The 24,069-nt window shown below is 39.6% G+C and overlaps 1 protein-coding gene across 2 annotated transcripts in view; it reads right to left on the bottom strand.

The window, feature by feature from the left end:
- The window catches only part of ARFGEF3 (ARFGEF family member 3), an 87,101-nt gene that overhangs the window by 24,046 nt on the left and 38,986 nt on the right, over positions 1-24,069 (bottom strand). For both annotated transcript variants that reach the window (XM_032184113.1, XM_032184114.1), the window contains exons 8-21: positions 23,030-23,108; positions 19,583-19,687; positions 17,435-17,759; positions 15,979-16,091; positions 14,357-15,267; positions 9,482-9,648; positions 8,352-8,517; positions 6,364-6,471; positions 5,897-6,112; positions 5,533-5,643; positions 4,200-4,350; positions 3,332-3,646; positions 1,768-1,901; positions 251-396 (exon numbers count right to left, since the gene is read on the bottom strand). In XM_032184113.1, the coding sequence (XP_032040004.1) occupies positions 251-396; positions 1,768-1,901; positions 3,332-3,646; positions 4,200-4,350; positions 5,533-5,643; positions 5,897-6,112; positions 6,364-6,471; positions 8,352-8,517; positions 9,482-9,648; positions 14,357-15,267; positions 15,979-16,091; positions 17,435-17,759; positions 19,583-19,687; positions 23,030-23,108 (3,047 nt within the window). The remainder of the gene's footprint in view (positions 1-250; positions 397-1,767; positions 1,902-3,331; positions 3,647-4,199; positions 4,351-5,532; positions 5,644-5,896; positions 6,113-6,363; positions 6,472-8,351; positions 8,518-9,481; positions 9,649-14,356; positions 15,268-15,978; positions 16,092-17,434; positions 17,760-19,582; positions 19,688-23,029; positions 23,109-24,069) is intronic.

Raw genomic sequence — 24,069 nt, 5'->3', positions numbered from 1 at the left:
AAGAAGTATCACATCACAAAAATCCAATGTGCTGTCCCTAGACCTAGCCATTTCAGTTAGTTATTTAGAAGTACAATCCTCATGGCAGTATGACAAGATGACACAGTATATACAATACTGCAACAGGACTGAAAAAAAATTGGACATAATGTTGAAGGTTAATATACATTTTAAGAGCTATCGAGCCTTCTCCATCTGTTTCAGCTCTGCCATCTCTTGCACCCATTCCCATTTTCTCCCCCACTCCTACCTCCACCAGGTGAGGTGCCACCAGGCTCCAGCAGCGCATGAGGTGGAGCAATGGGCGGGATTTACTCCTTACGATTCTGAGCATGGCATCACCAAGGCGAAACAAGTGAAGTGCGCTTCTCCTGTCCTGGGTAGATTTTACTTCACCTACAAGGAAGTAAAAGCAAATAAATGGAAGCTAACAAACAGCTGTTCCTCTATCTCTGGATGTCTAAAGAGGAATTTAAATCTGGTTAGAAATTAATACAACTCAGCTAGAAAGAAATCCTAGTTATCCCTGTGTAGGTAAAAGAACAAGATATGGACCGACCCAAGCTTTAAGAACAATGTACTAAAATCACTTCATTTTTATTTAAGTGATGAATTTTTTGGGGAGCACTTTTAAGACATAAATAAGTGGGAAGCTAATGCATTATAATTCTGTTATGATGTCCAGTACAGGTAAGTGCAGACAAATTAAGCAAGGAGTTAAACAATTGATACAGAGAACCAAAACAGTAGTTGCAAAAACCTTTAGTGACATCTACAGGAAAGAACACAGACTGCAGATTATTTAGCTTTGGCTTGTCTTTTGTATTTCTCGCCAAGCAAAGGATGTGAAGCAGAGAATTTGAGAAAACGATCATCTGCTTGTGAGCCACTAATACACTTTATTTTCTATTGAAAAGGATTCATTTTCCTTTCCTCTTACAACATTTGGAAACACACTTCAATGTCTCATTAAAATATGGGCACAACACTTTTAATAAAAAGATGTATGTGCAATTAATTGCTCTGTCTTATTTTAATAGCATTATTACTAACTACTGTTGATTTACTGCTACATATAAGTCACTATTTATTAAAGTGACATACACAGTCACTATTTATTAAAGAAAGTGATCAGCGTTGAGGCCTGGAGACAAGACAGAATAAAAAATGAAAAATTATGTTTCATATTGAGATAATGACAGATAGTACCTCAGGGAGAGGGAAAAACAATTGAAGTGGAGACATACACAAGATAAAATCCATGTCTGCCACAGAACTGACAACATTTTACAGGCTTTGTACTGTAAGGTATATGCTCCACTTTTCTGGGGAAGAGCAAGCAAGACAATTTTTCACATCCTTCAGTTGTGTGCTTTGTTTGCTATCACTTATTTTATGAAGACATCTGAGGTTATCCCGAGTGTCAAATATTTAAGCTAAATCCACTATCTTAGCTCTACATTCACCCTGAGTTTCCTTACCAGATCTGGTTCGAAAATGGAGCTGTGATTAAATATTGGTGAATAATTAATGCCACAAAGTCCAATAACCAAATGAATGTCAAGTGTGGATGTAGTCTCTGTCCAAAAAAAAATTCTCAACCTCTTCTAGAGATTCCTACAGAGAAATCTTACTAAACACTGTTTTATTTATACCTTGAAATGTCACTTGGAAAAATCAAAACTGTAGTAATACAAAGCAAATCCTGCAAGCAGTACAGTTGTACAAGAAACACAGAACACTGAAAGGGATCTTTAGGCAATTTACCTGGCATTGCTAGAGAGTAATCAACTGTATCTGTGACTGAATGGAAAAGCTGGGCCTGAGAAGCCTTCTTGAGCTGGTAAAGAAAGCCTGCCAGTGCCATCAAGTTTAACTTGTCAACAGCATCTTCAAAGAGCCTGTGACAAAAAGAACAGAAACCAATTGAAAAATTCATGATACAGAGACTTAAATGTGTGTGTAAGAGGAAAACCCTTATGTGTCAATAGCTTCAGTGTGTTGCCTCTGGCAAAACATTGGTTTATAAGGGGTTTCTTTATTTATATTGTGCTACAGAAAGACTTTGATACCGAAATATTAATTGGAGAGTGGGAAGCAGAGTGCCGTAGGACCAACCAGAACCTTTCCAATATCCAACTGCAGCACTAAGACAAAAAGTCACTTTTTCAAAGAATCACCAGTTCCCCATTACTTTATCTGCCATAAGCAGTTTGCGAACAGTGATTCAGAAAATTGAGAATATGCTCAGTCCTCACAGTTAACATCATCATAGCTTCAGTGAATTTAGAGTTGCCGCAGTTTGTTCCATCTGAAAAAACCCTTACATGAAAACAAATTAATTTAAGTCTTAAACTTAAAGTGGCTGTATCTGAATTGCTATTTAGGAATATAAACAGTTGTTATTTTCAGCTGCAATGAGCATTTACGATTTAAGAGTTAAAATATGTACCCTTTAAAGCAGTGAAATTTTGCTTAGATAGGAGGTAGGTTTCCACAGAGATCACAAACAAATTCACATGGTACAGCCAGAAGTACAATTTCCTGCTGCTGCTTTTCATGAAGAAATTTCTATTGTCCTGGGAAACTAGGCATTGAGTCCTAATGATGTCTGCACTGAAGGAACAAACCTGTGTCCTAAAATTACAGTACTGCTGTTATTTAATCCTTGGAACGAGGCTGGAATCGTGAGCTTAGTGAATAAAAGGTACCGTCCATGCACAGAATCAAACAGCTAGATAGCTGACACAAAAGGATATTAGAAGCAAGCAAAACCAGGAAGTTTTCGACTGTATCCTTGGCTGACAAATAAATGGCAGAAATAGCAAGAAAAAAGTCTGTGACACATCAGTCTGCAGACTGTGCTGTAGGGACATTTAACCTAGCCAGTCTGTGACCATGCATGGCAGCTTTCCCTCCTGCAGCACCTTGGGGCAGGCTGACAAGCTGTCCACGTTGTCTTGACATTCCTAACTGACATTGGTCTTGACAACTACATTTTTGTCTGCTCTAAGGAGCAAAGACAATAGATGAATGTACATGCCAGCAATAAATCTTCTACTCCCAGGATGCATGTGATTTACATGGCATATTCACTCTTGTATATGCACGGACATACTCAGCCCAGTGCTTCTACAAAGCAGGGCAGGTACAGCAGAGGTGCAGAAAGGCAGGTATTTTAGGAACTGCTGGTAGTGACACGCACGTAGCTCTCTTGTGAAACTCAACTGAAACAAGTAGCTGCAGCAGACATAAAAATCAGGCCTCACTGCACCACAGAAAGGTCTATTTCATCCTGTCCTGTGAACATGGACTCTAGTCATGCTTTTACCTATCAGCCTGTGTGGAGAGTGTGAGAACAGCCTTGGCAGCACTGGTCCCACACAGCAGGCTGCCCCCACGGAAGTCGAAAGCTCTGCCCTTACTGCTCTCCTTGATGAGCTCCTGGATGGAAACCGGCTGAATAACAGGATTGCTGCTGAGGGTGGTCTCTTGCTCAGGCGTCAGTTCCTGGGGGGACTCCCCCAGCTCCGAGTCTGGTTGCAGGCCTCCAGGTGCCTGCTGTGACTGGGTGATGGTAAGGGAGGGCTGGGAAGCACCATCGCTGAAGTGGGTGTGCTCCAGCGTGCTGATGTACTCACACACCCTGCGAACAAGCAGGAGAAGGAAAAGATGGATAAACACCCCAGAACATCAACTCTTGTGTCCCTAAAATCAGAGGACTTGCTGAAGAAATGCTTGGATCTGTACTCCAGAAGGAGAGTGTAAGTGAAGCTCTCAGCCAGACCCAATACAACCATAGGTAACTTGTCTTCTTATAGTCTAATAAGTAACTTATAGTTACTTATAGTCCAATAGTAACTTGTCTTCTCTTCTCTGTCTTTCTTTGGCCTCCCATGCTTCTCAATAGCAAACAGCTTAGCTGAGGAGCCTGAAAGGCCTTTTGAGTTCCTGGGTCTGCAACAGTTTTCTGGTAATGCTGAAATTTCTAAACATTGATTTGAAGTTTCTAAGCATTGATTTCATCTCTAAGCAGTGGTGAAAAGAAGTGTCTTTTCTCTTACAGATAATAACAGTTAATTCACTCTGATACTTGTTATACAGAAGACTACCAGAGTATGTAAAGTCTTTAATCTCATTCTGGTACTTTCAGGCAACATGGTATAAATTCGGTTTCTTTTGGGAAAGCTGCTGAGTACCTGAACACATGAGGCCAGCAGTCCTGATTATGGCTTCCCATCTCCAGGCCCACGTTAAGGACTGCATCCATACACAAAACATGAGCAGTGTGTAGGCAGACTCCCTGCACTTTCCCCATCTGCTCCAGTTTCTGCTCCACTTTCTGTTTCACTGCAGCATGAAAAATAAAAAGAACGTTACCTTATTCAGCTTTTCAACAAACATTTGTTTGGATGTATGGTGGAGGTAAATGCATACATTCTGAAAGGTACAAAAAAAATGGGGATTTCAGACAAAAAACAAACCACAGCACCCCATTTCTTCTTCATAAACATAGGGCAGTTTTAAAATTAAAATTCCATTTGGATTGATTTTATGAGCATGAAAAATCAGTCTGAGACTGACACTCCTCCACCCCCAAATTCACATCTTGTTGCCCACAGAACAGATGCAGCATTGCCAGCAACATTACATGTTTCTCTTTGGAGCTGGCTGGATTTTTATTTATTATTACCAAAATCTTCTTTGCTACAGAAAAAAGGGTTTACTGATTTTACATCTATTTCCATATGAAATTGTCATCAAAGAGCTTTTGGTAATAGATACTCTGTCAAAGCAAAATTAATCCCGATCTGAACTACCAAGCATTTGGATCTCATTCTTTTTCATGAGAATCTCTGAAATTTTCATGTTGCATTGGATTTGAAACAATTTTTGAAGCTTTTTAGGCTTTCATAAAACAGATCTGTTGGCCTCTGGCCACCACTGCTGCCTCCTCTTTGCCTCAATGTGGCCTGGCCAACTTGCTCCAGTTATATCAAGCAGAGTGATCCCAACACAGATTGTGCTCAGGCCTATTCAGTTTTGCTTTCTCTACTGAGTCACCAAGCAGGGTCATTTGTGCAACACTATGTTCTGTTATTATTTTTTTTTTTTGTCATTAGAAATCAGATGTTATCTCGTTTCCCACCAGGCATCAGAGACAACAACTGACTTACGCAAGCTCAGCTTCTGTTACCACACAACACATTACCAAACTACTGTTTCTCTGACGTCCTCTGGTTGTACCAGGATCATAATTTTTAGTGCAGGTTTCAAAATGCAGTTAGCCTTATCCGTTGTTTTACTGATTTCAGTTCTCTCTATATAACAATCAGCATGACATAATGTTAAGAACTCAGGACAGCAGGACATGTATTGAAGCCTCTAGACTTACATCCTGTATGCTTACAAGTGAGTAATGCACAATAGTGACATCTCCTTCCGTCGTGCTTCTGTGTATAGCAAAGTACCTTCCAGCTGCATCTCTGCAGACAATGTGAGATAAGGTGAATCACTTAATCACATTGTTACCTTGAGCTATAGCATCACTGGGCTCTTGGATTTCTTTCTCCTCTTTCTCTTCTTGGACACAGGAGGCAGCAGCCATTTGGGCAAGAGCAGATGCACAGTTAGCAGCAACACCTGTAAAGCAACAACACAATGTTGAACCAGCATTTCCTCCCCATCCCCATGCAATCTGAGCAACAGTTTGTGTCAAGGGAAAGATGGATGCACTTGTTTATACTGTAGGTCAGAGGGGCTCCAAGGGGAGTTCTACAGTCCAGGTTCCTCAATCATCCTAAACCACAACAGGATGCTGCTTTTCTCTCTCCCAAATCAATTCAAAGTTATCCTAGTTTATAAGCCTGCCATGACAACCCACATACAGCAGTACCTAGAGCACAGCTCAGCCGGGCTGCCCTCCTCAGTCCATCCAGGCTCACACAGATAGAGTCCTTCTCCTTTTGGTTCTGCTCCTTGGCTCCTTCTGCTCCCAAGATGAATGCCAGCCCTTTGGAGCTGCCTGCCATGCGACCAGTTAGCGGTGTGGACAAGGTGTCAATCATGTTCTTCCAACAGCCGATTAAGAGGTATCGGGCAAAAGCAACTCCTGGAGTGAGAAATGCATTACTACTACTACTGGAAAATGACTTAATAGCATTGGTGGTTAAAAAAAAAAAAAAAAGAAGTCGTAATTATTCTATGCATACTGGACTGTCTATCTGATTCACATGTAGGATGTACTAACATACTTCCCTCAACCCTTAAATTGTCCCTTTAAAACCCAATTTTTATAAGTTTATGGTATAAAACAACGCATTGTCGGCAGATACACTTGTACTTACAGTACAGGCTCAATACCTGCAACAACAGAATCATCTGTCTTCCGGTTTTGGGAAAGAGGAGATTGTGCTGAAGCAGATGCCATCAATTGGCCACCAATTGCACTGCTTCCCAAGCCATCGATGTCTGCCAGAACATTAAAAAAAACACACAGATTACTATGCAACACGCAACACACAGACGACATAGAGAAAGCATCTCTTACTGGTTCCTTGTTCAAGTAGGTTCTAGTGCTCCTGATTTCTCAGGTATGTCTTTTAGTTCCTTTTTTCTGGCAGCCTTGTGAAGCCTTGCTATAAATATAAGCTGTGGCACCTTATGCTTTGCCCAGGATAACCAACCTTTTCTTGGAGAAGGGAAATAACCCACTCAACAGAAGTTACACAGTCAACAGAACTCTTAGTAAAGATTTCATGGTATTTCTTACAGTTTAGAGCCTCCTGCACCCTTAAATCTCTGTATTTCTGAGTATTTCATTTCAAGTCTTGCTAAATCCTGTTACTGTGTGTTCCTAGACACACTGGGATCCTATGGCCTAAACGGGATTTTTAGTAGATTTACGTGGGTTCAATCTCAAAAGAAACACAACCCTTTCTCCAACACAACAAGATTATCTTTGTAACAAAGAATTTAATATTAGGGACATCACATTGATTTGCTTTCTAGAAATTCCCTTCTCTCTCTTCACCACACAATTCACACCTATTATTGTTCTGAAGTGTTTTCTTCAGCTTTCCAGCTGACTATTTATCACTCAACTCAATATTTAAAGGCAACTCTGAGCTCAAAATGATAAGCAAAAACCTCTCAGAGCATTGTTCTTTGATGGCGTTGCTCTTTGTTAATGAAGCCAGTGTTCTCCCTGCATACAATGTTTTAATTACCTCATCATAATCATACCATACATACATTCAAACAGTGCATTTTATATCAGTACAGTATCATAGACATCTTGCTGCCTTTCAGCAGATCCCATTTAATTTCTCTCCTCAAATGAAGCTAAGGGTTGTTTTTCAGCACTTGTTAGAGGTGCTGCGGGTCTTCAGCTTCTTACTACTGCCATTTGGCATACCTCTGGCATAGCACAAATCTGAACCAAGGGGAGCCCAATCTTTGGAAGGCTTCCAGGATCAGACTCCACTACTTCTATTTGTATTGCACCACAGGCATACTGAAATGGCTTCGCTACGACATCAAGAAAACAGCAGCCTTATTGCTTGTCATTAACAGGTACCAAGCCTACCATAGTTGAAGCTGAAAGAATTAAAATAACTTTGGTTCAGTGAACAAATCTACCCTTCCTGTCTCCATTATACTTTTAGTTATTTAAAAAAAAAAAAAAAAAAAACACAAAACAAAACACAACAGTATGTTATTTTCTAAAGGTAAGCAAAGTTTGTATTATTTTACAGATAGGTTTTTAGGAGTAATAGTAGGTTACTGGATCCAAAAGTATGTAAAGAAGCATATTTCTTCCTGAAAAAAATGCCTGAAGTCTATCTGTACCTCTTGAAGTATCAGGCAGCCACCTTTCTGAGAAAATAACAGAACCATTTTTTTGGCTGTATCTTGATTATTCATCTCAATTAGCAAACACTCCTCTGCAGGCAATAAAGAGGGGGTTCTGCTCATTTGGATCCTGATAATTACTGTGACTTTGGGACACTGCCATCACACAGATGGTATTGTACAAGTCAAGACAACAGGACATTCCAGTCTGTTCAGCTTTGGATGCCACTGGCCACAGAGAATCAAGACTACTACTAAATTTCAGCGGTTTTGTTTGTTTTTAAACCCAGGCTCCAAAAGCTTTCTGCCTGATTCAGAACATGCACTTAGTATCTGCTGCAGCTGAGTCTGATTCTTTCTTTACTTGTACTTCAGCGAAACACCACACATTGAATGATTACACACTGTTATGTATGCAATGTAGTGAAGCAGTGTGCTATTGTAGCTTTAGACACACGTTTGGAAGTTATTCCCTGATATCAAAATATAGTACTGACCAGTCAGCATGGTGATAAGTGGAAGGCTGTGCTCTTCAGGGCTTCCCCAGTATCCAGCTTCCCCCAGCATGTTCCTTTCTAGTACCTGGTGGTACAGCTCTTCAACCCAGGCCTGGGAAAACACCATCAACACTCCGCTGGACTGGACCTGCTTCATGAACTCTTTCTGCAGACAACCATAAAAGCCAGATGTAAGACAACAGTAAGTCCTATAGCATGAGCTTCAGGCACTAGATCCATTCCTGTGCATAACATAATGCAGGAGTAAAAATGCAGTTATAGAAAAATAAGAATAAACCGAGGATCACAACGGCTGCCCCTAAAGGAAGTTCTGAGTTACTGATTTGCTCTTGCAGCTGCTGAAAAGCATACCAGAACTGACGATGATGGTCATAACCAGTTGTTTTTAGTACTTCCTAGAAAATATATTATCTTATGTGGGAAATTCAGCAGGAATGGTACTTTTTGACAGAATGTTTTGGCTTGTTCCATTTATGTTTGTTCCTTGGTTTTGGATTATTATTTTTTTATTTCTAGGAAAACTGGAATGACTCACCTTCAACAGCTTAGTTGAGAAGCACAGATTCAAGTTTTAGAATGCCTGTAGCCTCTAAAACAATTTAAAACAAAACAACAACAAAACCTGAGGAATCCCAGGTGTCACAAAAATTACCGGTTATATGACTAAAACCTAATTATCTCACTCAAACTTCTCATGTCTTCATCTATGTAAACACAAAGCTAGTATTAAGCAATAAATTTGTCATTATGCTCAAACGGAGTTGCAAGATTAACGTTTGTCCCTTGACAGTGTGCACTAACAATACTTGCTCCATTACACATTGGTAATGAAGATTTGTTTTGCAGATGCAGTATCCATCAAAATGACTGTTACTGTAATGATCATCAGTAAGCAGCATTCATTCCCCCTGAATTTCAGAGAAGCTGTGTAATTCAGAGGCATGACATTTATCATGCAAGATTCATAAGTAGCGTGGAGAATGCTTCATTTGCAATTATTATTTCTCCACTTAGCAAGCAGCATGAAGAACATTTATGTGTGGGCTGCTTTATGTGAAAGGAAACAAAACGTTTTTTTCAAAACAGTTTTCCTGTATTCCATAACTCACCAGCAACACAGGGGCTTGGGCAGGCTTCTTCCTGTAGTAATCCGAGTTGGCCAATTTTAGGTTCAGCAGCAGAGTATAATGTGAGACCATGTAGAGGCTGTCTGCATTCATCAGAGTCTGGAAGCTGAAATTTGGGTTTCCCTCAAATCCTGGTGAGTGCATCATACCTAACAAAAACACCATGTGAGCTCTCACATTTAACAGAGAATTTGCCTGGAAAAAAAAAAACATCAGAAACTAACCCTAGCATTTCAGCAGCGACAGATTGCTAGAATAGTTAATGAATCATCAGTAGAAGTGACTCTATTAAATGAACTAGAGTAGGGAGTGGAAAACTAAATAGTCCATCTAGAATGCAGTGCTGCAAGGGAAATTGAACACTCCAGTCACAGTCCAGCAAAGCAGCAACAAGCTTAATTTGAAAGATGTGAGTAGTCATCAGGATGACTGCCAGGTACAAAGCAAAGGGCAGAATATATCTATAACCCTAACCAGAAAGGTGAGCTGGGAAGGGAAAGAGGCAAAGCCTGTGTACTTATAGGAAACTGAGCATACATGGCACCAAATGGTGCTAATGAGGGACAAAGCTCCTTTAACTTCCCAGCAAATCGGTACCAGATACATGAGTTGTTGGATGGGGACTGGAGTGCTCAGTACCTTGCAGGATCAGGCTGTAATCATCATCCTTTCCATGGCCTAGAGGTACGTGGACAAATATTTAGGGTCAAGCTGGCCGGGACTTGTTACAACTCCAAGCCCTGCTTAGTTCATACAAGACCTGCTTTCTAGACAGCTGAGCACTTGCAGCTTTGTCAGACCCAAAAGCCATCGTCTGAAAGCACTCAGTACTCCTGAAAACACTATTTGTATGAAACTACGCCCCTACAACCAGGCCCAGTGGTTCAGTGCCTCCTTCCCAGGTGGAATGGGCAGCACATACATTTTCCTTGGAGTTAGCTGACCTACTGGTAGAAAAAAATACATGGAGTATGAGAGATACTTAATCAAATCTCTGGGATCTGTCATTTGAGACATGAAAAATCCAGAAATATTTGACTCCCTCCCCCCAGGAACCACAATATTTCATGGTTTTCACAACAACTGTGAAATCCATTCATATAACATCAATTAGGGAAAATTAAGGAGTGAGCTTTCTCCTACAGGAACATTTGAAATGAAACAAAAACAACAAAAACAAAAAAACAGCTTCCAAGGTTAGTTACATGATGAAGCAAAGCTGTGTCATTTGGTAGCTGCTGAAGTGGTTTTCTGTGAACATACTCCTCCCACCACAAAGCTCATGCCTGTTCTTAGACAAAATACAACAAACCATTAACAGTAAGAAAAAAATAAATAAAAAATAATCCACACACAGAAAAGAAGCAAATGTTTTTCTTGCCTCGTGAGGGTTTGAAAGCTCTGTGCTGCTGCCTTCTCGGACTTTCCACTGACGTCACTTTGGGGGCGTGGATAAGGTGAATAACTGTTTGAGGTTGGATTTAGAGAGAGAGTAACTGTTCCAGGGTGGGTCCAAAAAATGAACAACTCTTTCAAGGGAGCAACCTTTGTGGAAGAGGGGTGAGAGGGCTGGCCACACACTACATCCACACGGACCTCCGTGCGTTTGCGGTAGGTTTCTTGTGGTGAATGTTAACGGAGAATCTTTGCCTAGTCCCAAAATCATGACCTGGTGCTTCAAAGGAGGCCTGTGAGTAGCTGCGGTGACCCCACCACTCAAGTTAAAGATGCTTTTTAACATGTTACTGGGTGGAGGAACATGATATAGATGTAGCTAAACTATGCTGTTTTGATGTTTGATGTCTCTTAAATAAGTACCTCAGGGACTACAATCAGCTACAGTAAAAAAAAATAAAAAATAATAATTCAACGTAGAGAGGTATATATAAGAAAACATGGGACAATTGCTTAAAAAAGCCCACCTGTGTACAGTTGCACATAAAAGTGGCTAGTACCAATAAGGTATGTCTTTGAGCACCCAGAAGTGTTTGTAAAAAATCAGACCCCTATCTCCCTCTGAAATACTGGAGAACAACCAGTTACATTTGACAGAAGCTCAGCTCACAAAGGGAGAGGATCAGCTGATGGGTAAACTTGCACTAATGCTTAACATAAAAACCTTGCCACTAAAAGCTGTGGAATCAGAACTGAAACAAGATGCTAAAATTTTTGCTATGCCTATTAACACAATGGCACACAATTGTTAGAAGTAATTCCTTGATACTGCAATTCGTGGCAGTAGTTGAGTCTGAATTAAGATAATACTGATCATCAAGTTTAATTATAAAAATCTGCCAGCCAGAGCAAACAGTGAAGTTAGCACGCTATCTTAAAGGAGACAGCTCATTTACATTGGCAAGGTCAAAGGGGGTCCACATAAAATGCAAATAATATTTTGTGCAAGTCAACACAATATTAAGAATTTTCAGATATTTCAGTATTTTTAGATAGACATCGCATTCCAGTGTCACGAAGGAATTTTTTTTAGCATTGGTTTTATCTAGCAACAAGTAAGGAGGCGCTTTCTAAGGGAAGATCATAACCAGCTGAAAATGGCTTTTAACCAACTGACTTGCAAATCTTACTTTTAACTCTCTTTAGCTTCACTTTTTTTCCATGCTTATGTTCCTGTGCCAATGCCTCAAATTCCTACCTCCTTTCACTGTGCTTCAGACCTATGAAAATACAACATTGCAACACTGTTTAAGCACCTAGCTTGTAGGAAAGACTGCTAAATTGCGTACTAACCTATTTCCCCCTCCAACATAAGAAAAACTGATGAACAAATCAAAGCAGCTGGGTAAAGACTCAGAAACATAAGAATACTTCTTTCTGTCCTGTATGGTCCCAGAACTGCACCTGTCTCTTATTCTCAACTTGGATTTTAACTGCTACTCATACTTCCTAATGCATTCTTCAGGAATTATACATGAAAAGACATTGTCCATAAAAGTAGTAGGACCATTTTTTTTTTTTTATATTCATCACCTAATTTATGTATTGAATTTCTGGTGCTAATGAGGAAGCACTGGAGTAAATACTCCCTGTGAGAGTACTGATGAACTTCTGCTTAAACGGGCTGTTTTCAGCTGGACTGGGTCTCATGCCAGGTTTCTGTCTGAAACATGAACTGCACAGACTCTCTTTGTGAGAGTTCAGAAGTATCCCTCTTACAGAGGGAAAACACTAAGATACATCACATAGCTGTAAAAACAGCAGTAACTTGTTATTGTATTTGTCCGTGATTCCTTGCTGAGTGGTATTTTGTCCATTACTTCACCAAGTCAGACTAGAAATGTGGTGCACGTTTTTAAATAGAGGGTTAGCCACGTGGCTGCCTTTCTTAGGAATGCAAAGGGCTTTCCTCAACTCAATGGTCTAAGTCCATGATGGTATCTTTTTAAGAGAGAAACCAGGAATTATGGACTTAATGCAGAAATTAAGTAATATCCTTATATCTTTGACACTGTATTAGTCATACTGAATGATAACTGAAGATGCATTTAGCCTTAAGAACTGGCAATCTGTTAGGTCTACCTCTTCCAACACTTTAAAATCTTCTAAAGGGATTTGACAGACAAAAGGATAAGAGAAAATAAGTTTTTTGCTATCAGACAAACAAAAGTTAGAGCAAGAGTTCTAGTCCTCATCTTTTGCTAAAACCTCACTATTTTACAGGAAAAATAAATTCTTTGTGACAGGAAGGATGCTTCTGAACACCTCAATTAAGAATGTAGTTAATATTAATGTCCCTTTTAAGATACCTCCTTTCTGTGATGTAAAAAGGCTACTGTGTTTCTTACAAATGTCATTTACTATCTTCCTGACTTAGGGAAGGGCTTATTTGGGCAGCATTTAAACGGAATATCAGGAATATCAACTTTGTGTGGTTTTATCAACACATTCACCCAGCTTCGTATCTAAATTATGCTGTATGATGGTGGAAGGCATCCCTTCTGACTGTATCAGTAATGTGTGTGAGAGCACAAATGAATGAAGCAATGATTAGGAGAGGAGTGATGGAAAAGGCAGTTGTGAATTAAGAAACAGAGAAATATATTTTAATGAACATTTCCACCTTGGCCACTGTCAGGAAAAAGAAACCTTTCTGAAAATATGTATATTTGTACACATCTCAAATATACTATCAACATGACAAACTTGCCTTTGCATAGCCCTTTTTTGTTTGATTGACCAAGTAAAGATCCCAAAGAATCTAACCCTGAAAGAAGAGCAATTATTTTATATCTTGAAAGGTAAGATCTTTAACTATTTTTCACTGGGACTGGGCTTTGAGCTTCAGATTTCTGACATAGATAGCAGCATAAAATAAGAGAAAAACAGGAGCTGCTCCTCTTCTCTTATTCTTTCAACAGCTTACTGTTGCAGGATTCTTATCATCTTCTTTGCACGGCTTGGGTTTACTAACAGTAATGAAGTAATATATTAAGCTACTTGAACCCCTTTCAAAATGGGTGTTGGTCCTCCCCATTCCCCAGTTTTCATGCTAAGGGGCAACCCCAACATCTCCCTAATGACAGCACATGCAAGTTTTGTCAAAAGATCTTCACAAACCCGTGAAGAGGTATCTCACTACAGAAAAATTGATTTTTCTATCCACTGAGGACATAATCCAAAGTCTTCTAAGAGTGGATTGATCTCCCTTTGAATCATCATCTGCATATTCAATTTGCTTTGCCCTAAATGAAATGTGCTATTGTAGACGAATGTGCTTTGTAGAGCACAAACCACATGATTCTGAATATGTTCTCTGAAGATGAACTCCCACAAGAGAATCTGTGTACAGTGCTGTAACAGTGTGCATATTGGTTAGACAGTAAATATTTGCTTGCAAACCTGAGCAGAAAGTTGAAGAGAAGCTCTGCAGTGCTCCATCTACCTCCTCTATGCTGGGGAGAGCTATAAGCCGAGGAAGAAGAGCTTCAAGTGACTGGATGAACAGCCGTGCACTGTGCTGGTCTGCTTCTTGGTTTTTCAGCAATTTCAGAGAGAGAGCAGCACTACGTAAGGACTTCTGACCTGGACAGTCCCGTGGTGTCTGCTCCTCATCGGCCAGGGAGCAATTGTCAGAGCCTATGTCCGAAACATCTGACCGGCCAGAGTCCTTCTCTGCTGCCATGGAGTACTGATCGCATGAATCAAACTCAGTCCTAGAAAGATCTTGGTCGTCAACACTGAAGTTACTTTCACTGTATCTGGATCCATAGGACCGGGTCTTGCAGTCCACTGATAAGAAGTTAGTTATATCTGGATAGACTATGGTGTGGCTTCTCTGAACGACATCTGGCTGGTCAATGGTTTCTGCCTCTGGTTCTCTGTAATGAATCTCTTTGCTTTCATGTGCAGCTGGAGATGACAGCGAGTTTTTTTGACTTTCTGGATTATCCTCTGGAGTTGTCTGTCCCATATCCCCTTCCAAAGTGGTCTGACCAGTGTCTGTGGTAACACTAATGCTAATATCAGGACTCTTCTCATTTCCTGATTCCCAGGCAGGATTTTCTGAGGACAGGATGCGCCTCTGCCACCGAAAGTCAGCATCGTTGATCTCCATGGAGTCCCTGCTCGTCTCGGTCCCATCCTTCAGTTCTTCTTGGCGCCGTAGGAGCAAATGGACCTGCTCCTCACTAAGACCTTTGCCTTGGCTTAGCTCATCCAATGCTCCGAGCAGGGCAAATACACATGACACTGAAGCATAACATGCTTCAATACCACCCTTGATGCATGCTTCTGTCATCCCATCCATGATACTACAATTAAAACAGAGAGCTTTTCTAAGAGATGCAGCCTATTTAGTGAGCTCATTGCAGTCATCCAACACCATCCCTCCACAGACAAGGAAAAAAAAATCATCCTGTAAGACTACTTTTGAGAAAGACAACTAGTATTACACAAATAATTACATCTCCCAGGTGGACATGGCCATTCTGTAAAGGGACTGACAACCAAAGAAATAGTTACTGTACATTTGTATGCACAGCATATTTTCCCTTACAGACAAGCCCTTACACTAGAAAAACAAAAACACCCAATTGAAATTAAATATAAAGTCACATGAGTCTTGAAAATTATCTTATTGACAAGATACATTCTTTAAAAGGACTGAGAATGCTTTTTGCCCAATTTGACATTTAAATTTGGATCAAATTTTTTGACCTTAGTACTTCCAAATAAGCATGATTACTTCATTGAAAGGTTACTACCCGAAACCTAGAGTTTCCAGCTATTAAACAATTTATTACAGGGTATTCTGGTAAACTCCCCAAGGTGGTTACCTATGGCTTTACAAACAGGCCCAGACTCACTTTAAACCAGAGAAAGCTTTTGCTCGTCTCATATTTTCACAGTTTATTTAACCCTGACTAATTTTTGGATATGCTTCAGAAGGTACAACTGTTTAACAACCATCATGTGTGCACACGTTTAAGAGAGAAGAGGCTAAAAGAGGAAACCAGGCATACAGCTTGAGAAGATCCAGATGGGACTTCCTTTTAGAAATAGACCTCTTCCTGGATTCTGACTCAGAAGAGCAGGGCCCTGCCAAATCACAAAGCCTCCGAGGACTGCCAAGTATCTGAAAGGAAATAAAGCAGAAGTTACTAGAAGGTGATTTAAGCATCTTTTAAATATAATGAGTCATAATTCTGTCAAGTCCTGGAACCTGAGGTAGCAGTACTGTAAATTCTCTCAGCGAAGGAAAACAGCACACTAATGTTCTATATATTAAAGGTATCCTTCCTCTTTTTAAAAGGAGAAATACAGACAGAGAAAAACAGCATATGCAACATGAATCACACACAAAATGTTCTCCAGTGCTTTACATTTTTGACTGAATATGCTTCAGCTGAACTGCACACAAGACAATCTCTATGCCAAAATACAGAGCAAGTATCTTGCATTATTTTATATTGTATACTGAAGAGAGCCTTGCTCTTCAGTCACCCAGTTACAAAATGGTAGTCGTTTCCTTCTGATTCAACCTGCTGGGTGGCAAGTCCTGTTAATGCCAACCAGGACATACAGGGAGAGAGCACATTAATGAGCAGAAAGAGACAACATATCCTGCAGAGAAAAAACATTAGCTAATATTTTCCTAAAACTTCCTGAAAATGTAATGCAGATTGTCACGTTGCTATTGTTTAAAATTAGAGGAAAGCAACTGCCAGCAATGACTGTGAGTTCAGACAGCAACCCAGTGTGGTGTCAGGTGAGATCTTCAGATGCAGAGCAGCCTATCCATGTACAGCTAGAGCAAAAACCTAAAGAAGACTGCTGTTCATCAAATTATGTAAGCTGCTTTGCATTCCACAACATGAGAAAAAGGCTGCTCACGTGAAATGGAAAAGCCCAGGATTTCAGCTGCTGCTCAAAGAGGTCTCACACATGTTGTCACAGATACTGGGTGACAGGCCAGAAAGGACTGTTCTTGGCATGGCCACTGGAGACATTCCAGATATTGTAATACAGCTCAAGGAAACAGCATTTCAAAAACCTGACACAATTAAAGCATATGCTTAACTTAATGTCTAGCATACTATACTGTGAGGATGTCTCCTTCTAGAGGGAGCAGAGAGTGGGGAAAGACGCCAAAGAAGTTGAGAAGAGGATCACTACACTGTATCTCATCCAAAAGAGCAGTCATGACTCAGTGATAAAGGCCTCCTCCATGCAGTACCACAGCATGAACAGAGTTGCCATAGCAGCTTGCATTATGGAGACAAACATAGCTATTATGATTTGTAAAACTAAAAATGTTTGTCAGAGTGGCTTTGACGTACGAGCTGTGCTCAGAAAGGGCAACTTCAACATCCCTAGTGCTAAAGAATGGAACGGACGGGTATGTGCATCTCACCAACATTTACCATAAAACAAACGTTTTGCTTTATTTGTCTGGATTTGCACCTGCAATTATCCTACCTCTTTCATGATTTTGATGGCTTCTACTCGGTGCTGAGGTGGTGGGTAAAGCAGCATGCGGTGATACAGAGACTGCAGCACGGGCTTCATGGATTCCACCGACCCCACCAGCCGAACCAGCTCGGCTGCAATGTAGTAGATGGTCCGTGCAACAGGTCCGCTAAGGGCAGGTGCCGTGGATGAACAGCCTGAACCCCGGCCGTGATCAGAGACCCCTGAGGAAGGCGAATCTGCCTCAAGACAGATGCTGCTGTGGGCAGAGGTGATGGTTTTGTCGTGGATCGGATTTCCCAGGATTACTACTAAGGCTGGACACAGTTGCTTCCTGAGAAAAAGAGAAAAAGCAGCAGATGGTAACTGTAAAAAAACCTCGCAGGAACAGACTGAAAATAACCCACAGTTAAATGAGATACACACTCTTGTTTTAATGATCAGTCAACAGCAGTGGTTAGATTGAATAACAAACTGTGCCAGGCTCTTTTAATCTCCCAAGCATCAGCATACTAGTATGTATGGAAATACTTCTGGGTGCTTTATAAACACAATACCAATTTTGTAAGGTCATTAACTGCACCATGCTGTCCTTCACAGGACAAGGACCTGCCTCTTTAATTGGCTGCAACCTACCTCAAGGTAGGAACACTAGTTTTCTGCTGCCAGGTGTATTTTCTTCTGTCCAATTGGGAACTTAAAAAAAAAAAAACTGACCAAATGAAACACAATCTCTGTTAACTAGAAGGCCTGATGTTCCATAACTGACCTGAACATGCAAGTATTTTAGTAAGCACCCTTAGTTGCGAGCCTCTGTTTTGATGGCTTTTTACAACATAATTAAAGCCCCCTACAGAAACTCAAAGTGTGCACTGTAACTCCTAACGTGCTACTAAGCCCACCACCCTTCCTTAAACTGTCTTTCTGCAAAACACTCAAGTGATTCCACACCAGCAGATCACTTCTCCTCACCAACACAGTGGAACCCGAGCCAAAATCAACTCAGCACTTAGCTCAGCTGTTATTTCAGCTTTGCCCTCATGCACTTGTCATTTTACTTTGGTGCCCTAATTTAAAAATCCAAGTGCTGTATGAGAATGCAATCCCAAACTCAATTTTCCCCCACACGTCTCAAAAGTTAGCACCTACAACAAGCACTCAACGACACGTAATGCTTCACCATAAAAAGAGACACATCTTCATAGGTATATACATCTAATTTCCCAAGACTTTCATGTTGCCTGGAACTTTCATTGCTTCTCTTAAAGTGCTTGCTAAAACAGCTTGGCCTCCTGAAGTCACAGTAAGAAAATCTTTTTTTTTTTTTTTTCTGGGACAGCAAGGCATGCTCTAAGTGCTCCTATACATTGCATCTTTAAAATTGGGCCAGAGCCTTACAATTCAGTTTCAAAATAACAGGGTAGAAGTGCAAGAAACACGTCTGTCATTAGCAGTCCCATACACAATCACCTGCAAGATCAGAAGATGGACATAGACTTGATATGGGCTTTACATTATGGCTTTATTGTTATGACTTAATTATCTATACGCTATAAAAAGCACTGTTGCAAATAAAAAGACAAGGATTACTTCAGTCACTCTGAGGTGATGGCATCAAACAATCTACAGGTAGAAGTAAACATTAAAGACATCGAGTCTTTCTGGGGAAGCATACTAAAGAGGATTTTTTGATAAAGTGGAAGTACCATAAAGACCATTTAACCTGGGCCCTTATACAATACAGGTCATAAATATTTTTGTTCTCCAACACAGCATCTGACAGTGATTCTGCTTACCTTCCTGTATTACCACACTGGACCAGGATCTCTACAGCACCTTATTCTACTAAGCAGAAAAACTGTGTGTTTAATGCCACACAGCTCCAAACTCTTGCAGAAAGTATATGAGATTTTCTGTTCTGTGTGAATACGTCAGACTTCATGACAGTGACAGTTCACTACAGGATTTAATGTGCTAGCTGACCTTGAGGTCCTACAAAATCTTGTATGAGGCACAAAATGAACTGATAGTAGGTCAACAGAGAGCTCTGCTCACATCTGGTGATTTACTACAGGTTCATTTGTACGGGTGGTGTTGGGGAAAGGCCCTTTTATACTTATAAACTGAGTATTTGTATTACTCTTCAGATCGACTCACCATATGAGATCTGTGAATCCTTTATGCTGGTGCATGCTTGGAGAAGAGCTATTTAACATGGAGAGGATGCACTCCAAATAAAGAAGCTGAAGCTGCCGATTGTCACTGGCAAAGAGAAAATATGCCATTCATGTTGCATTGAAACAAAGATTATTTCATTTAAAGTAACTACATTAGTTCACTTGAAAATTGTACCACAGTTTATAGCAGTGATTTATTTTGCTTCTTCCTATGGACTTACAATGGTGTGATCACCTTTATCACCCCATTTATTTTGTATTGATCACATGCAGCAATCTACTACTTTTTGTACATACTACAAAGAAAATGGATTTCAATCATCAAATTTCAGAGTGAAGAACAAGAAATCTGTGTGACAGAAGATGAGAAAATTCACAATAATTTTTCACATTCAATCTGTAAACTTGAGGTAGAAGGAACCTTTAAACAGAGGAAAAGGAGACAACCAGAAGATGTTGGAATATCAGACAGCTTCTTCAGGTAATTTGAAAGGCATTTAGGCTGCTCTCTTCCAGTTATTTTTTCTGTTTTCTTGATGACAACCACATTGGTCACAAGTCAATGTCTATGGGCATAAAGTTACATGTTCACATGGCTACCTTTGAGGGACTTGTCAGTTACTCTATAAATCAAACACAGCCTCAAGAGGAAGAGTGTGAAAGATCCTGTGGTCATTTGGAATCAATGTGATTGTAATGTACGATGTAGTTGTACCTATTCTCAAAATTAGCTGCAGGATTCAGGAGACAAACAAAGCTGAGGTCTGCCATATGAAGGTAGCTTCCCATGCCAATTGCACTCACGTTCTGATTTCCATTTCTAAAAAGAAATGCTTGTCTCCATGCTTTTTTGGTCCAAGACGAGAGCTGGAGGAATGCATTTTATAACATATGACAGTAGGTAAAGAAAGCTGTAAAGAATGGATTTATCTTAAATGAAATTAAGGAATGAGAAAAGTCTGCTTTCTGTCACTGTCTGTCTCAACACCTTCTGTTCACCTCAGTGAATTTTCATCCAAGCAGAACAGCATACATTTCACATTCCATATCAAAAATAATGAATCCTGAAGTTGAAGCTAGATTTCTAACTCTGTGCTATGGAGGGCTTAAAACTGATGGCTGGTATCTCTTCGTGAGGTGATAGCCTTTTCTTCACAACAGTCCATACGTATCTGCACACATGCATATATTTCAGTTACAATTGCCTTCTTTCCTGACAGCTTTTTTTACAATATGTCTTAATGCATATTATCAACATCTTTCAATTGATACTTGAATGAGCATGCACAGGGCATCCTACATTCCTGATTGCTTTGATCCCTCTTACCACCGAAATGATGTGCTAAGAAATTAGTAGTGTACTCCTGCAAAACTCAGTGTAGCTAATAGATTTACATCACTGCTGCCACAAATTCCAGAGTCACCGGCATCACCAGTGGTCCTGCGACAAATTTCAGCTCCCTGAACAATTTCTCATCACTCATACTGTGCCTCCCACAAAATAAAATTTTAATAAGCTTGAAATTTAGAAGAGAGAATTAAAATAATCTTCAGACTAAGAAACTAGAACAGGCTGGATATTGTACCAAAACCTCACTTCACTGACCTGGAGGTTAGAAAGCAGTATTAGCTGCTGCCAGCAAGGTCTTTTGAAGGGGGTACCAAAATTGGCCTTGAAAGAAATAAAGGCTTTTCATTCATGAAGTTCGTTCTTTAACAAGCCTCATTAAATTTATTTCCCTCAGATTTGGTCAGAATTCTTCACTATACTTTGCTCATAGAGATGCTAACAGTCTAGGTACGAGCATGAAGTAAATCATGGATGAGTGAGTTTTTGTAAGTCCTATAAATTTCATACTGTGCTTTAACAATAACATGTCTGAATCAGTTCCAATTTAGCACAGTTTTACAAGGAGGGGGGATTGCAGGTAACTTTTTAAGACTTCTTGTGATTTTGACATATCCTGTCAGTCAGTTTAGTTTTGTTATTTCATGGTAATTCAAAGTTATTATCATTTGGTGGACCATACTTAGCAGATGATAGATGTTTACAGCTTCACACATAGGCAAAATTACAGTTTGATACAAAGAATGAATCTTTCAGCTGTTTTTGCTGTCTGCTATTTTTAGATACACACTTTTGAAGGTGTCATTTTATTGCCCTGTAACTATGCACACAACTTTAAAAAAAGTTCCTTTGGAAGATTCAGAAACACTCTTTCGCTTTCCCAAATGCTGATACCAATTAAATAGTGCTAAGTAAGGCACTTGTCCCTTTCAAATCATGCTGTAATTAGATATGCTTATGGGAGAAAAGTCTAGAGAAGAATAGTACACAAAGATGTTTGTACAGACTTCAGCTCTCGTAGTTCCTAAGCCAAAATTCTCCTGAAAAGGGTAAAAAAAATAATATAAAAGGATGCATCAACATATGCTTATTCTTTACTTTTCTCCCTTCCCTGCGTTCCTCACAGGCTGCTTTCAGAGACATACAGAGCCTGGTGGTCCAACCAAGGAGACAGCATGATGCTAAATATAAAATAGTTTAAGATCACTTTTTTCACTAGCATTCAGATAATATTCTTTGCACCTGGCAGGAGCAGCAAGTTAGTTTTATTTTACTGACATGACAACAATGCTGTCAAGTATGAATTAGTTTCTCCCCTTAAATTTGAAAAAAATAAATAAATCTAGTTTGCTATGTTTATATTATTTAAATAATTTTTGTATGGTTGCATTGCTTTTGGTTGTTTTTCTCTCTCCTATATTACTTAAGGCTTTCTTTTTTGGCTCATTTCTTAACAGACAATTAGTCAAGCAATGCTAGAATGCCACAGGAAGTAATTCTTAATGCATCAGTGAGTATTTACCAACAAGAGACTCTAGTATTTTAATGCAATGTAACATCCTATTCCTGCACATAATAATCACATTTTAAAGTTAGACTCATGCATTTTTAGGTAGAGCGTATGAAATTTCCAAACTTAAAGAATGGTTTTAGTAATGCAAATTATTTCAATCTGATAAATGCTGCCTTTCCGAGAAGGACATGTTAATTCATTCTGCATATTAATAACTGCTATTATGTTTTTCCACGTCTCTTGTAATTGTTCTCTCTACAATGACTATTTTCATGACACCTAGCAAGCCAGAAAAGAAAACTTCTCCTTTGACAAGCATTTCACTACTGCATGGAAGTTACTTACAGATTAGATTTACTGGAGGCTCTTTAAAGCACAAAGAAAGCAAATTAGTATCTCATCTCAAGTGAGGATTAAATTAATGCGTGATGAACAATACTTCTTCTAACAAACACTTCATTTAATCACAGCTTTGCTCCGTAATCCCAGAACTACAACAGGATAATCACACGTATCAGTGAAACTCTCCAAGTAACAAATTCAAATTATAAACTGAAAGAACTCACTTTATGACAGCCTGGAGCTTCTCACAGAGCACAGTGAGGACAGATACAACATCATCACAAAGAGACTCAGCTGAAGTACCTCCAAAAAGGACAAAAATCATGCATTACATACGCGTAGCTAGACTGCAACCTCAATTCACTGCACGGACTTTCAAAGTTGGTCGGAGCTTCTAAATAATGAGCAGGACTGTGAAAATTTAGATGAGATACAGTAGGAAAAGTCCAAGATCGGAAAACAATCTCTGTACAATGAGAAACCAGTAGTCTTAAATCCAGAGAGAGCATTGATCACTTACATGCATTTACAGAAGGTTAGCTGAAATCTAGTTAAGATAATAAAATAAGCAATCATAAATAATAAAAAAACAATAAAAATAAAAAAATCAATAATAAAAAAGGACTTGTTCCAGTACTTCTGTGAGGCAGCTAAAAATATCTGCATCTCTCTACACAGTTTGTGTCTACACAGAGGATAGTTGTGTACTTCTAAGATTTTAGCCTCCATCCACACAAGTTCTCCCGCAGAAATCTCTCAGAGAAGATGAAAAGCAGAGAATATTTTAAACAATCAATGAAGATGGTGGATGTTAAACCAGAATGGGAGTAAAAGAAAAAAATCCGTTATAAAATAATTGTTTGGCAAGTGTGAACCCACTTTTGCTAGTGATGAGCTTTCAGAAGCTGCCATTACCAAAACCCTATCTCTAGCCTGAAATACAGTAACACAGTCATTTCCAGATTCTACATCCTACTCTAAGAATCTGCTTCAATTTAGGAATCCACTTAATAAATCTTCCTCCAGAGCACTGAAACACCTTAATTATGGAAGTTAGTGCCTTGAAGCGATCATTTATTACTATATTGAGTACAGTGATGTTAACATGGTTCAAGTGAAGACACAATTGGAAACATCAGGAGCTAACATGGCTGTCTCAGTTCTTATCCCAGGTAAAACACACAACATGAAGCTATGGAGAAGGTAAGAAATCCTTAAGATGAAATTTCTGTGATACCAACAGCAGCGTGCTGATGAAAGTAAA

The sequence above is a fragment of the Aythya fuligula genome, chromosome 3, assembly GCF_009819795.1.
Source record: "Aythya fuligula isolate bAytFul2 chromosome 3, bAytFul2.pri, whole genome shotgun sequence".
NCBI lineage: Eukaryota > Metazoa > Chordata > Aves > Anseriformes > Anatidae > Aythya > Aythya fuligula.
This window is presented reverse-complemented; position numbering and strand designations above follow the sequence as displayed.